The 16,424-nt window shown below is 36.2% G+C and overlaps 1 protein-coding gene across 4 annotated transcripts in view; it reads right to left on the minus strand.

Annotated features, from left to right (window-relative positions):
- NAV3 (neuron navigator 3) overlaps positions 1-16,424 on the minus strand; it is a 296,173-nt gene that overhangs the window by 19,971 nt on the left and 259,778 nt on the right. For all 4 annotated transcript variants that reach the window (XM_066257605.1, XM_066257604.1, XM_066257603.1 and 1 more), the window contains 4 exons: positions 11,919-12,016; positions 7,990-8,085; positions 7,555-7,723; positions 5,954-6,189 (listed from right to left, as the gene is read on the minus strand). In XM_066257605.1, coding sequence (XP_066113702.1) covers positions 5,954-6,189; positions 7,555-7,723; positions 7,990-8,085; positions 11,919-12,016 — 599 coding nt within the window. The remainder of the gene's footprint in view (positions 1-5,953; positions 6,190-7,554; positions 7,724-7,989; positions 8,086-11,918; positions 12,017-16,424) is intronic.

A 16,424-nucleotide genomic window follows, 5' to 3' on the forward strand; every position in this document is an offset into this window, starting at 1 on the left:
ATTGGACAAGAACTGACCAAATTCTCTGGCAATAATTCTGTACCCCGCATTACTGATAGCTCATTGATGTCTTACAAACATAAAGAAAAAATAAGCATTTGTTAGTTGTATTTTGTGCTTACTCAATGCTGAATGTCACATGATTTGTTCGTGGGGTTTTTTTTCTCCCATTATTGTTTCCTAGCATCATTAGTTATACACAAATGCTCTTGGCAATGCTTTATTTTTCATTGTTTTCTAATAACAAAACTCAAAATGACCTAATAATGGCACCAATTAATCTATTATGAAATAGTAGAAAATTAGACTGTTAGAAATATGAGATCAAAAAGTATTAAAGGACACATAATATTAAAATGAATAGCTCCAAGCACTAAGCAACTTTTTAACTGAAATAAAAAGAACTTACACATATATAACAGTGGATATGGGGGTAAGGCAAATTTTATAATTAATAGAAATCAACCTACTTTGTTTTAGCTAATTAAAATTACATCCTAATGAAGCCCAAAACAATCTGATTTAAAATCAACTTTATCAAAAATGCCTTGGTTTCCTGTAATAAATCTTCTATTTTCCAACAACTTGTTTTCTCATAAAGTAAGTTACTTTTAAAGAGCTCTGTCACATCAACATTGAGGGATTACCATGAAGCACACTGAGGATGACTAAGAAATGTCGATTTTTTTTTTATCATTTTGGCTGAAAAATAAAATTCTAAACAGTTGTTAAGTAAAGATATAAGGAGACCTAGAATTCACAGTTGGCATTAAATATTGTTGGCTGAAGCCAACAAACTATACTCTTCCAACTTAGAGAAGAGTCAAATCTTTTGCTGCAGGTTCTGTGTCTCTCTTTAGTTGTAATGAGTATGGGTGATTTACCCACAACTTGAATGGCGCTGAGTTCCAAGAAAATATTTGGAATACATGTATTATATTTATTTAACTTAGAGAGATCACATCGTGCTTTACGATATCACTATTCTTGAAAATAAACATAAGACAATTTTGAACAAAGGGCTGTGTGTGTATGTGTGTGTGTGTGTGTCTGTATGGGTCTGTGTCTATTTGTTTAAAAAACCTACATTGGGGAAAAATTGATTTAACTTTGGGTGATGGGCACACAAGACAATCACCAGTTCAAATGCTATGGAAATGTTTACCTGAAACCTATGTACTCTTATTGATCAATGTCATCCCATTAAATTTAATTTTCTAAATACAATTTTAAAGAGATTTTCATTGTGAGGCAAGGGCTTTAATGAATAACTAAAGGCAACACTTACATTGCACTTGAAACTTGTACTGTTTTCTCTCTTACACACAGTGTATGTTATATATATTATAAATATATAATATATATACAGTACACACACATATATCCATATATATGCACTACAACTTCTTGATCCTTTCCTCTAACAATGGGCACTTGGATTGTTTCCATGTCTTCACTATTGTAAATAATGTTGCTATAAACATAAGGGTGCAGATACCTTCTTGAGTTAGGGTTTTTGTTTCCTTTGAATATAATCCCAGAAGGGAAATTGCTAAATAACATGGTAGTTCTTTTTTGAGTTTTTAAAGGATCCTCTCTACTGTTTTTCATGCCAGCTGTATCAATTTACAATCTCACCAGCAGCTCACAAAAGGGTTCCCCTTTCTCCACTTTCATGCCTGCATTTGTTACCTCTTATCTTTTTGATGATGGCCAGTGTAACACGTGTGAGGTGATAGCTCATTGTGATTCTAATTTGCATTTCCCTAATAACCAGCGATGAGCATCTTTTATGTATCTGTTGCCCTTTCCTATGTCTTTTTTTTTTTTTTTTTTTTTTTGGAGAAATGTCTGTTCAGATCCTTTGCCCATTTATTTTAATGGTGTTTTTTTTGTTTTTTTTTTTTTTTTTGCTATTGAGTTCTATGATTTCTTCATATATTTTAAATATTAACCCCTTATTAGATATATGGATTTCAAACACTTTTTTCATTTCATAGGTTGTCTTTTCACTTTGTTGATGGTCTTTTGCTGTGCAGAAGCTTTATTACTTGATGTAGTCCCACTAATTTATTTCTTATTTTATTGTTTGTGCTGTATGATATTCAAAAACTCCTTACTAAGACCCATGTCAAGAAGTTTTATTACTATGTTTCTTCTAGGAATTTCATGGTTTCAGATCTTACATTTAAGTCTTTAATCCATTTTAAGTTAATTTTTATGAGTAGTGTAAAATATGGGTCCAGTTTTATTAATTACATGTGACTATCCAGTTATCCTAGCACCATTCATTAGAGAGGCTGTCTTTAATCTATTAAGTATTCTTGGCTCCCTTGTCAGATATTAGATGACCATATATGCTTGGGTTTATTTCTGAGCTTTCCATCTGTTCCATTGGTCTATGTGTCTTTTTTTTTTTTGTCTTTTTTTAATGCCAGTACCATAAGGTTTTAATTAGTATAGCTGTGTGGTATAGCTTAAAATAAGGACACATGATGCCTTCTACTTTAATCTTCTTTCTCAAGATTTTTTTTTTGAGTATTTGAGGTCTTTTGTGGTTTCATATAAATTTTAGGTGTGTTTTTTCTACTTCTGTTAAAAATACCATTGGAATATTGATAAGGATTGTATTGAATCTATAAATGGCTTTGGTAATATTGACATTACAAATATATATATATAATTGGCATTTTAACTATACATAAACATATATACATATACATATATGTATATATAAAAAAAATATATATATATATATAGAGAGAGAGAGAGGGGAAGATGGAGAGAAAACAGAGAGGGACAGACAGACAGGAAGGGAGAGAGATGAGAAACATCAGCTCGTAGTTGCGGCACTTTAATTGTTCATTGATTGCTTTCTCATATGTGCTTTGACCATGGGGCTCCAGCTGAGCCAGTGACACCTTGCTCAAGCCTGCGACCTTGGGCTCAAGCCTGTGACCTTGAGCTTTAAGCCAGTGATCTTTGGGCGTAAGCCAGTGATCATGGGTCATGTTTATGATTCCATGCTCAAGCGGTGACTCTGTGCTCAAGCAGACAATCTTGGAGTTTTGAACCTGGGTCCACAGTGTCCTAGGTCTATGCTCTATCCACTGTACTACCACCTGGTCAGGCAACATTTTAATAATATTAATTCTTTCAGTCCATGAACACAGAATATCTTTCCATTTATTTGTCTCTTCATCTTCACTGTATTTCTTTCATCGTCTAGTAGTTTTCAGAGTAGAAATCTTTCATCTTCTTACTTAAATTTATTCCTAAGTATTTGGCTTAAGACAACAGAAATCTGTTGGCTCATAGTTCTGGAGGCTAGAAGTCTAAAATTAAAGTGTTGGCAAAATCATGCCCTCTGAAACCTGTAGGAGAATCCTTCTTTTCCTCTTTCTAGCTTCTGGTAAGACTTCCTAGTGTTGCCAGGAATTTTTGGCATTCCGTGGCTTGCAGTAAATAACTCCAGTGTCTGCCTCCATCTTCACGTGGCATTCTTCTTTTGTGTCTCTGTCTTCAAATGGCTTTTTTCTTTTTAATTTAAAAAAAAAAATTCCAATTATATTTTAAATATTATTTTGTGTTGATTTCAGGTGTACAACATAGAATACTTTATTGTGTTTGAGGCTGTTATAAATGGGATGGAGGTCTTTATTTCTTTTTCAGAAAAATTCATTAGTAATTGTAGGAATATGCTATGAAAATACATAGAGTTAGGAAAACAATTAGAGACAGTGAGGCACTCTAGGGAGAAAGCCCTGAGCAGACAAGAGTCCAGGGGTCCCTCTGACCCTGTACTGGAAACAGTGCGTGCTGGAAACAGCAAAATAGCAGGAGAAGATTCAGCAACAGAAAATGTCTATGCTTTCAGAACAGAGATTAGGAGTCAGCAGGTTCCTTGTCCTTTACTTCACCTGCTGAGAACTTCTCTGTCTGATTCCTTGAGTTGTTTGTGCTGGCTAATAAATATCTGAGTATAGCTGGGGACAGGGCTTCAGTCCTTCAGTCTGCTGACTGGGGCTGTTCTCTCCCTTGGGCCCCTCGGAGCACGTCATCATCTGGTCTCCAAGTAGTTCATTGTTGCCGCGACAAGTAAAGCATAGAAATGCTAAAGATTTTTTGCATCTTAATTTTGTATCCTGAAAATTTACTAAATTTATTGATTAAATCAGCATTTTGGTCTAGTCTTTAGGATTCTTTCTCTATAAAATCATGTCATCTTCAAATACAGAAAATTTTATATTTTCCTTTACAATCTAGATACATTTTATTTCTTTTTCTTGCTGACTGGTCTAGCTGTGACTTCTAGTCCTATGCTGGATAGCAGTGGTAAGAATGGGCACTCTTGTCTTAGTCCTGATTTTAGAAGAAAAACTCAACCTTTCATCACTGAGTATAATGTTAGCTATTGAGATGTCATATTTAACCTTTATTGTGTTATGTTCCTTATATGTCTAATGTATTGAGAGTTTTTATCATGTTGAATTTTGTCACGTGCTTTATCTACATCAATTAAAATGATCATATGATTTCTTTCTTTCTTTCTGTTAATGTGTTGTATTACATGACTGATTTGCATAAGTTAACTATTCTTGCATCCCAGGGATAAACCCCACTTTATCATGGTGAATAATTCCATTAACCTGCTGCTGAATTCAGTTTTCTCTAGTAGTGTAGATTTCTGGTTTAGGCATCAGGATAATACTGGACTCATAAAATGAATTTGGGAGTGTTTTCCTCCTCTTTGATTTTTAAAGAATTTTGAGAAGTACTGTTATTAATTCATCTTTAAATATTTGGTATAATATACCAGTAAAGGACATTGGTTCTGGGCTTTTCTTCATTTGAAGATTTTTGATTACTGAGTCACTCTTCTTACTAGTAGTTGATGTACTCAGATTTTATAATTCTTCCTGATTCATTATTGGTATGTTATATGTTTCTAAGAATTTCTCCATCTCTTCTAGGTTGTCCAGTTTGTTACTATATAGTTGCCCACACTGTTAAGAAATTAGTTTATTATGCTACATGTACGGTTAATTTCAAGAGTTCAGTGGGTTTCAGATGTTTTAGGAATCACATTTATTTTAAAATTTTTCAGGCCTGCAGTTTCTGATAAATCCTCTAACCAGGTTATCTATGGAAAAATAACATGGTCCAATATCATGTAGATTCCCTCAAGGGACTGTTCATAACACACGCAGTTTCCTAAAAGAACCTTAGCTTGCGTCAATTGAGAATGTAATAAATAATTATAGGAAGGTATAGTGTTAGGCATACACTATTTCCTTTTTACAATTTCTTATTTTACTTCGAATATATGAACATACTAACTAGGTTTTATAGCTTCTCGTGACTATTTAGAAGCTGAGAGTATTCAGTTTGGCTACTATGGTACCTGAGATTTTAGTTGATGCTCAAAGGGAGTACTGTTCAATTTCCTAAGGTTCCTAAGCAGAAATCTTATAGAAATATGATGGAAGCAATTGCTGTTCCCAGAATCTCTGCCTGGGATATTCTAATTATCCTCAAGTCCTCCTTACTGCCATATTTCAGTTAATTCCTACTTAGTTATTAGGACCCAGACCAAGTGTTGACTTTTGATAAAACTCTGATTCCCCTAGGAATTGTTACTTTTCCCTCTTGCACTTAGAGCACTTTGCACAGATCTCTTTCAACTCACATACTTCCTAAGAAATATCAGATAGTAGGGACTCTGTCATTTTCTTCTATATATTCCCGTGCTTGTGGTAACTGAATGGAACTGAATGGCAGTCTTGTTCAAATTCATGAAGCAGTGTTTAGTCATCTACCAGGTACTAGTTTTCGTCAAAGACATAAATACATTTCCATGTACAGTACGGAAGCTTTACACAATCTTAATGCTTAATTGCTTAAGACATTTATGAAAAAAGAGCAATAATTCTTGAAGGAATTTGTAACTTACCTTACTTGACTTGTGATCCACATTAAAAGTGGCAATTGCATCCTCTGTTTTTTTCCTCCCAGATTTGGTTATTACATATTCAGCAAGTTTGTTTGCTAAATAGGTCTTTCCAGTACCACTAGGCCCCGAGAGTATAATTCTGTGATGTTCCATCAACAAGTTAAAGTACCTTTGGGTAATTGGTTTAGGAATCAGTGTATCAAAAACAAAACTGTCCAAACTGTTTTCTTCTACCCCTGAAGAAAGGAACAAAGGGAACAGCATGCTTTGTTATTCTACACAAGCTAGAATTTAAACTATAGCATCAAATGAAAACAAAGCTTTGTTATTCATGGGAATGCCATCCTTATGAAATACTTTCCTTGATATTTCCATCCCACAAACACACACTGCCATTTTATGACAGAAAACATTAGTAGTAAGACGGAGGGAACATACAAAAGAAAGCAAGCCATTTCCTTTTTTCAGACTTTAATCCACTGTCTCCTTAATGTTTCCCACGTAAGTTTCCAGAGAGAAATGGAAGCATTACTCTAAATTCTGTTATAAAATTTCATTCCCTTTAAAGGTGGCAGGTTTTTGTTTTTATTTTTTTAGAGAAGGAAAGGGTTGAAGGGAGGAAGAGACTGAAAGAAACATCAACATGCTGTTACACATAGTTGTGCATCCATCGATTGCTTCTCATATATGCCTGACTGGGGCTTGAACCTGCAGACTCGGGATCAAGCCAGTAGCCCCAGGATTGAACCTGTGACCTCAGCACTCTGGAACAATGCTTTATCCACTGCACCACCGACAGGGGACTTAAAGTGGTAGGTTTGTTAAGTATTAAAATATAAAATATGTATGTGTGTAGGTTCTTCCATCTTTCCTCATATTTGTCCTCTGTATTTCTTCTTGGTTCTCATTGCACATGCAGCTGTACAACACTTAAGCTTTTGAAAATACAAATTGTGATATTTGGCAAGGAATTAAGGAGAGAAACTGTATCTCCTTTTACTTACTCAGTTACTTTAATCTAAAATCAAATATTGACACATTCTTCTGTTAATTCATGGTTTATATAGATGTGTTTTGGTGCTTTAACATGTATAAACAAGGAATTATGAAAACAAGTATAATTTAGATATTCTAGTTGCTTATAATTAATCACATAATCCAAAGCAAAGAAAACAGAATTTCTCATTCTTGATTCTTAACTTCCATTTTCTACCCCCCCTGTGGATATTTATTGGGTACACAAATTTTACAATTAAAGATATAGTGATGAATATATTACTTTGGAATATACAATAAACTTTTTTAATCCTCCTTATGTGAAAGATGATAGTGGAAGAAACCTAGAAACTTAAAATTCTCTATATTACATTCAGTTTTCCAAATTACATTCCAAGTTTCATATCTTTAAAACTAAAAAAAAATTATCTATTTAGATTTAACTGTTTTCAAGTAGAATTTCTGCGTTTAAAATATATATATATGACTCATTTCATACCAAAATTGCCAAAGTAGTTAACACCATTTTCAAATATTAAAATATAAAGAAAAACTCCCCCAAAAAATGTTGGTTAAAAAAAATACAGTGTGCTTTTCATTTTTACCTTTCAGGTTCACAGTGATGATGTTATTGTCTCCAACAAGGTACCCGCAAGGCAGCAGCTCAGGCACTTCAAGGCTTTGGGATCTAATTAAATCTCCTACACAGTAGCTAGCAATGCAGTCAGAGCTCAGACCAAGGCTAGCGGATGTATCAATTCGGAACACATATTCCTAAACAGTACACAGAAAAGAGAAAAGTCAGAACAGAGGTTCGACTTGTCTACAAAAAGTACAAAACTCATGGGATATGAAGCTAGCTGTCAAGAAATAGGTAATGTAAGAACTATTATCATCAAATAGCACAAAGTTAGAAAGCTTTTCCTTGATATTTATAATGAAGAAGAGTAAAAGCAAGTATGTCTATATTACTAAAGCTAAGGGAGGTATCCAAAATGAAACACTGGTAAATTAATATCAGGATATTGTGCACAGCTTACCTTAAAGAGACGTCTAATCACACCATCTAAGACATCCCACTTGGTTTTTCCACTTACTCCAATGGATCCTATCAAATATGCCTGAGACTTCTGATCCTAAATAAGAACAAAATAAAACAAGATAAAAAACAACTGTGCATCTTGTCTTATTACTATATTTTCTATTAAAATGTATTAATATAGTGATGATTAAGACTAAAATATTTATTAAGCCGATGAGTTTTATAGTAACAGATACACACAGTGGATTATATCAATAAAATAAACCCCAACCAACCAACCAAAGAAAGAAACAGCAATAGCAACAAAAACAAGAAAGAGATTAGGTGAAATGGCATGGTCAAGGAAAACTGATTCATGACCTGTTCAGTAGAAGGGAAAGGGCCGGGAGAGATAATCTTCTGTGTTAATGCAGTGGGTGCATTCCTGAAGAGAAGCAGCTTGGCAGGAAGGAAATGTTGATAGAGATGGAACAGAGCCGTTGCACATGAGTCCTAGAACTTCATCTTACTATTTGTATGATCTTATCTTTGTTGTTTTTTGTTTTTATTACTTATATTAATTATTTCTAAAATTGAATCCAGCTTTAAAAATAAGTTATCCATAGGCCCTGGCCAGTTTGCTCAGTGGTAGAGCGTTAGCCAGGAGTGTGGAAGTCCCAGGTTCGATTCCAAGCCAGGGCACACAGGAGAAGCACCATTCTGACTCTCTACCCCTCCCCCTCTCCTTTCTCTCTGTCTCTCTCTTCCCCTCCCACAGCCAAGGCTCCATGGGAGCAAAGTTAGCCTGGGCGCTGAGGATGGCTCCATGGCCTCTGCCTCACATGCTAGAATGGCTCCTGGTGCTGAGCAACATCCCAGAGGGGCCGAACATTGCCCCCTAGTGGGCATGCCGGGTGGATCCCGATTGGGTGCATGAGGAAGTCTGTCTCTCTGCCTTCCCGCTTTTCACTTCAGAAAAAAAAAAAAAGAACTAAAAATAAGTTATCCATGGTAGTATGGCATTCACATATTTACAAAACAGGTCCGATTTTGAATTTATTAGAAAATTCGTGATTCATAAGACTTGCCAAGGAACGCACAGGACTCATTTTAGCAAACAAAGAATCCCTTTATAATACAAATAATAGGCCCAACGCTATCTTTTTTTTTTTTTTTTTTTTTTGTAGGATGGAATTTTAAGAAATACTATATATATATTGGACAAGTAAACAATTCAAAATTTATAGTCTGACTGAAGTCTTTTTTTTGACAAATGATTATATGAAATAGTGATCATAACACCAGTAGATATCATGAGATAGTTGATATATTACAATCTTAGTTCCTGTCACCTACTGCATAGTTCTTAAAACATAGTTGAATAATAACTGATGAGAGTATTAGAAGAGCATGGATTCTACAACACACAACATCTACCATGCAATTAATAAATGTGACCCTAGCCAAGTCACTTAGTTGGCTCAGAGCCTCAATTTCTTCATCAAAAGCATTTAACTCTATGAGAGTAAATGATTATTATTATTATTTAGATATAACCTAATTAGGAAGCCAATGTCCTTAACATAACGAGTGAGGAAATTCACAGTAGGACCTTTGTGATTTTTTTTACTATGTTATAAACTAAATGTTGGTGTCCCACCCCCCAAAAATTTCATTTTAAAGCCATAAACCCCATGTGATAGTATCTGGAAATAAAACCTTTAGGCAGCAATTTAGAATCACATTAGGGCATTGAAGTGGGCCTCTCATGCTGGGACTAGTGGCCTGAGAAGCAGAGGCAGAGAGAGAGATCTCTCTCCTTCAGTACACACACTGAGGAAAGGCCGTGTGAGAACAGACTGAGAGGTAGAGGTGTGCAGTTTGAGGAGAAAGCCCTCATCATGAATCAGGCAGTCTTTGGACTGCAGAACCAGGAGGAAATAAATTTCTGTGTAAAGCCACCTAATCTATAGTATTTTACTACAGTAGCCCAAGAAGACTAAGACAACTACTTTCTATGTTCAAAGATACTGTCTTTTAGAATTATTTTGAAAAAGCAAATGTTTCCAATGTTATTGTAATCCAGTCAAAACAGACACTCATAGAATGCTTTATAAGCATCTGCTTTTGTGTGTGTGTGTGTGTGTGTGTGTGTGTGTGTGAGAGAGAGAGAGAGAGAGAGAGAGAGAGAGAGAGAGAGAGAGAATGAGAGACAGAGACAGAGAGAGAGAGAAAAAGAGACAGAGAGAGACAGAGAGAGGGACAGATAAGGACAGACAGGAAGGGAGAGAAATGTGAAGTATCAATTCTTCATTGCTGTTCCTTAATTGTTCATTGATTGCTTTTTCATAAGTGGCTTGACTGGGGGACTACAGCAGAGCAAGTGACTAACTTGCTCAAGCCAGCGATGTTAGGCTCAAGCCAGTGACGTTGGGCTTCAAGTCAGCAACCTTTAGGCTCAAGCCAGTGACCATGGAGTCAAGTCTATGATCCCACACAAAAGCCAGTGACCCTGCTTTCAAGCTGGTGAGCCTGTACTCAAGCCAGCAACCCCAGGGTTTCAAACCTGGGTCCTCTGCGTCCCAGTTCGATGCTTTATCCAATATGTCACCACCTGGTCAGGCAGTATCTGCTTTAAAACTGAAGCTAGTTTTAAGCTTTGCTAAGACTATTATAGCCTTTCACATAAAGACCTGCTTCAGGAAATCAGGCACAAATCCGCAGCTAAAACAGAAAGTCTATGACACCAGAATCTTGGAGTATTTGCTCAGTATAAATATTCATAAGTGCTATCTCACTTTTTTCAAACTTAAATACTTCAGTTATTTTTAAAATTCTGAAGTATTTTTTTTTTTCTGTTTGATTGAAAAGTCATTTAAGTTCTTACAAATTAGTATGCTTGGCCACTCAACTACAAATTCGCTTGAAATTCTATTTTTAGTTTTAAGAAAGGGCTAGAGTCAGAATGACATTGTCAGTTTGAAGGCAATATTTGATTCCAAAAAAAAAACCAACTTAAAATAGTCGCCTTATCAGATAAAACCTTGCTTAAAAATGATACATAGGCCCTGGCCGGTTGGCTCAGCGGTAGAGCGTCAGCCTGGCATGCGGGGGACCTGGGTTCGATTCCTGGCCAGGGCACATAGGAGAAGTGCCCATTTGCTTCTCCGCCCCCCCTCCTTCCTCTCTGTCTCTCTCTTCCCCTCCCCCCAGCCAAGGCTCCATTGGAGCAAAGATGGCCCGGGCGCTGGGGATGGCTCCTTGGCCTCTGCCCCAGGCGCTAGAGTGGCTCTGGTCACGGCAGAGCGACGCCCCGGAGGGGCAGAGCATCGCCCCCTGGTGAGCAGAGCATCGCCCCTGGTGGGCGTGACGGGTGGATCCCGGTCAGGCGCATGCGGAAGTCTGTCTGACTGTCTCTCCCCATTTCCAGCTTCAGAAAAATACAAAAAAAAAAAAAAAGATACATATAAGTAGCACCGATGGAATATATCACACTGAGTTCAGTAGAGTGTGTCTTTCCAGTGTCTAGAATATTTATATAGCTTATGGTCTCTTTGGAGAAAGGCCAAATTGAAAGCTCTAGCAACATGTTACTGCCCATCATAAATATCACCTATATTCTACAAGCAAAGCCCAAGGAATGTTTTAGACAAGACATTTCTGTCAGAGAGCAATGTGTTTTTCTTAAGTTGCAAAAATGAGGGTGGCTGACAATCAATATTGTATTCAGTGAATGAACATGACGTGTTGAGACACAGTTCTCCCTATTTGATGAGGTCATTTCTTTCCAGTCCCTAACATTTATGCTTCAGTAACATATTAAAGTAATGCCAAGACAAATACTGCTGATAACATGTTTATCAGGAAAAAATACTCAAATGTAAAATACATGTGGATCATGGTCATCCTAAGCCTGTAGGAATAAAGAGTTTAAGATTAAATATATACCTTTGCTCGCCCGTAGCCCTTGCTTATGGAGACTATAATTTTCACACTGCGTCCATCCTTATGTCCATTCGCATCACCAGCATCATCTAGCAAAATATCTACCAAATTGAAAATAAAACACACACACATAAAGGAGAGTAATGTTAGGTCAGATGTGTCTACTGTCATTGCTTCCTCTCTCACAGTTAGTGTCATAACTTTTTTTTTTTTTTTTTTACAGGGACAGAAAGAGAGAGAGTCAGAGAGAGGGATAGACAGGGACAAACAGGAATGGAGAGAGATGAGAAGCATCAATCATCAGTTTTTCGTTGCAACACCCTAGTTGTTCATTGATTGCTTTTTCATATGTGCCTTGACCGCAGGCCTTCAGCAGACTGAGTAACCCCTTGCTTGAGCCAGCGACCTTGGGTCCAAGCTGGTGAGCTTTTGCTCAAACCAGATGAGCCAGTGCTCAAGCTGGCAACCTCGGGGTCTCAAACCTGGGTCCTCTACATCTCAGTCTGACGCTCTATCCACTGCACCACCACCTGGCCAGGCAGTTTCATAACTTTTAATCGGGGTATTTATTTAGCCTTCCTGCTTCCCATTCTAGCCTAGTTAATTAAAAAATCCTTCAAGAAGATGAATTATTGTGGCTGGGTTAAAGTTTTTTCAATCTAGGATTTTCTTTTAGCTTCCAAAGATTGTCACTCAGGTGTTGGGCCATTGCCTTTTGATAAGGAAATAAGGGGTTTCCTTTTCTACACTGGCCTGAGTAATACCCGAGTAATATTCAGTTACCATTATAACTGTGGCAAACTGAAAAGCAGTATGATTTTTCAGTCTAATCTAAAATATCCAAGCTCAGCACTCATCTAATTTATAAATGCAAAGCTGCTGAGATTGACTGTCAGTTGAAATTATTTTCAAACATTTGGCACATATCCAGCTCTATCCCTGCTTACCTTATATCTATGATTACTATAGTGTTATTGACTTTCAACCATGGCATTATACTTCCCTCCAGATGTGCATTACCTGTCGTTCTCTTGTACTTTTTATGCTTATAGTTGCAAAACCAAAATAGTGTTTTTAGTAATTAGCTAGAAGTCATAGGAGCATGCTTGCTAACCTTTAAAGCACCAGTCTTTAAATGTGATTAAAGATAACTTTCAAAATATATTAGATGAGATTAATGTCCAATTTGGAGAATTATTAAGTCAAACTATCCCAAATATGTGTTTCTTTAGACAAGGATGTGATTACAGAGCCATATTTAATGTGAAACAGTGTTCTGTGGACAAAGGGAACTCACGTGCTGATGAGCACATGTGCCCAGTGACAGGAGGACACAACTGCTCTGACTACAGGTTTATAGCAACAAGGGCTGTGACTGTGCCATCACAGAAACAACAATCTAATCAAATGGCTTCTGAAAAAGGAATTGTTTTATTATCTTAGTAATTAGGAATATGCAATTTTACAAAAGAAGAAGTAAAAAAAAATCCCTTAGGTCCATAATAATATAAAAATACAACATGTAGAATTTGAGAATGTGAAGATTTTTGCTAGAAAGTTTTAATCCTCAAAGCCTATCTCCTTTAGTGGAATTTAATTATTTTACCAAAATATCCTCACAGTCTCTCACCTTTTTACCTACCCCACTAAAAAATAAACTCTTCCTTAGGTGACATTTTAATTCTCTAGCTTCTTTTCTCAGAAGTTTACAGTGGCTTACTGGTAGCTGCTCACACCTAAATATCTTTTTTATTTTTTTTAAGATTTTACAGAAAGGGAAGAGAGGGGGAAGGAACGAGAAGTATCAACTCATAGTTACTTCACTTTAGTTGTTCATTGATTGCTTGTCATATGTACTTTGACCAGGAAAGTCTAGGGTTTCAAACCGGCAACTTCAGCATTCCAGGTCGATGCTCTATCCACTCCACCACCACAGGCCAGGTCTAAATTCCTTATAGTTCAGGACCAAATTAACTTTTAGTATTTTGGTCAATTATTTATAAATATTGACAAATATTCAAATATATTTATGACATAAAAAAATTAGGAACTGTGCTGGAGATGGGAAATATATATCAAAGTGAGAAGGAAAGTGAATTTCCTACTCTTCTGTAATATACATTCTCAACAAGATAACTTCAGAATATGTTAAGAGCAAGAAATAAAGAGCACAGGGCAGTGAAATAGAGTAAGTAAAGGGAGCCTGTTCTGGATGCACAGGTCATCTTGAAGGGCTTCCTGGAGGACGTTGTGTCTGAAGCTAAGATATCCAGTCAACACAAACAAATGCAAAAAGTCTTGATGAGAGAGCTAAGTGTGTTCAAGCAATAGATAGATGCTCAGGATGGCAGGGGCGTGGAGACTAAGGGGTGAGTGAGGAGTGTATGAAATGATGTTGAAGTGGGTTAGGGCCAGATCATGTATGAACAAGTAGTCCATAATAAGGAATTTAAAATGATTTCTGATCCACTGTCTGCTCAAGTTTGCCTTAGAAGATGTTATTAATTTTATGACATGCTTACTCTTAAAAACTATGCTTAAAATATGAAATATCTTTTGACAGCACTAGTGTAAATATCTACCAACAAATAAGAGACTGACTGTCTTTGCCTCTCAAGTATATGGCTACTTAAAGCAAAATGAATATAACAGTTAAAAGTTCAGGCGCTGGATTTATTTAGTCTTGAGTTCGAACACTAGCTCTGCCACTTACTCATTGCATGATCTTCAAAAATTATTAATGTCACTTTGCTGAGTCTTGATTTCCTAATCTGTGAAATGGGGTTCTAATAGCATCTGCTTCATAGGGTTACTGAGTGCACAAGACAATGCTTTTAAAGCACTTTATCCTCAGTGTTTAATAAATTCAGCTGTTCTCACTACTACCCCTTGTGTTCACGTGTTTATTCTAACTACTCCTACTGGCGGGGGGGGGGGGCATTGAGCCCCACCTGGGTCTCCCTGTTTTCAGTAGGTGGCAGACTGATCACCTGAAGAAACAACTGCAAGGAAAAATAAAAACCAGCAAGTTTGAGTTAACGGTCCTCTGTGGTTTTTTAATGAAAAATTAGTTACGGTTTTCTGTAAATATTTGAGGGAAGAATAAAAAGGTCTGTCATTCTGGTTGCAATAAAGCATAATTTTGACCAAAAAAAAGTCTTTTCAAACTTTTGGGACTTTACATGTATGAAACCTGCAGTTAGGTTTCGGGAATGGATGGATATTTGCTAATTATCCTCTCTCCTACTTACTTTTTCTTTTCTAAATAATTAATCATGAACCTTAGAAAGTCCCAGCATAAACACTTTTCACATCCAATTTTAAACTCATACAGCAAGAGTAAAGGCAATACCAATGAACACAGAAATTATACATTTTTAAAATTTTACATTTAAACTTTATGAATTCTATTCTTCCCTAGACATGATTTTTATTTTCATGTTTACATGGCTATTCTTTCTAAATTTCCTTCAAGACAGTGCCTTCTTGAAACCTTTTGTTTTTTTAGGATAAAACAAAATCAGGTAACAGGCGGTGACCTCCTGTCAGTAAGCCATCCTGTAAGGCACCAGCCCTCGTCCTTCCTTAGGAGTCAAGCCTTGGGCCACAGCGGCACTGAGTGCCATTGGGTGGGGAAGCTACTTGAGTGCCATTGGGTGGGGAAGCTACTTCACTTCCCTTTCAAGTTCATCACCGATAAATCAACATATGGGATATTTCTCAGGATTCTCTGGTTCTATATATTTGAAGTTTTGGTTCTTTTTTTTAAGCACCTTTCAAAAAGTGTGGATGAACCTTAGACAAAATTCATACATTCAAGTTATTACCATACTTCTATAGTTTTATTTTACCTATTGATTTATAAGTTCATTTATTATGAATTCTCTCTGTGTGTGTTTTTTTTTTCTTGGCTACTTGTATTTGTATTACATGATGCTTATTCTCAGAATTAAATTCCCTTCCCAGTCCCCACCAAATGTTATAAATATTGTTTTCCTGAATTTCAGGGAGTTCCAATTTGCTTTTTATAAGAAGAAAGCAATTATATATCTAGGCCAATCAAGGCAGGAATAATACTAAAATTTTTAAAATTCTGACATTTTAGAAGCATAAAAAATGATTAAAAATGTCATCAATATGAGCATGCTGTGTCTCTGGTTCTCCTTTCTATCATCATCTTCTATATTTTAGTGTAATTTAATGCAATTTGTGAAATTTCTCAGTTCTGTAATGGAATCTAAAGTTACCCAGGAACATGTATATTATTGATTGCCAAGCGTCCTCTGGTGGCTGTGCTTGGCAATTACCACAGATATGCATGTAAATCTAACCTAAAATGTGCATAAAACAATACAATCCCATAGGAGCAGTTATACTTTATAATTGAATAGCTCATCAGATATTAAGACAACATGATGTCATATGATTCCATTTGCAATTGAATAAAACTTCACCCTTGTTCTATCATTACTACCACTGAATGTAATAACAACCCAGTGTGTCCTTTCT

The sequence above is a fragment of the Saccopteryx bilineata genome, chromosome 2 (genome assembly GCF_036850765.1).
Source record: "Saccopteryx bilineata isolate mSacBil1 chromosome 2, mSacBil1_pri_phased_curated, whole genome shotgun sequence".
NCBI classification, from domain to species: domain Eukaryota; kingdom Metazoa; phylum Chordata; class Mammalia; order Chiroptera; family Emballonuridae; genus Saccopteryx; species Saccopteryx bilineata.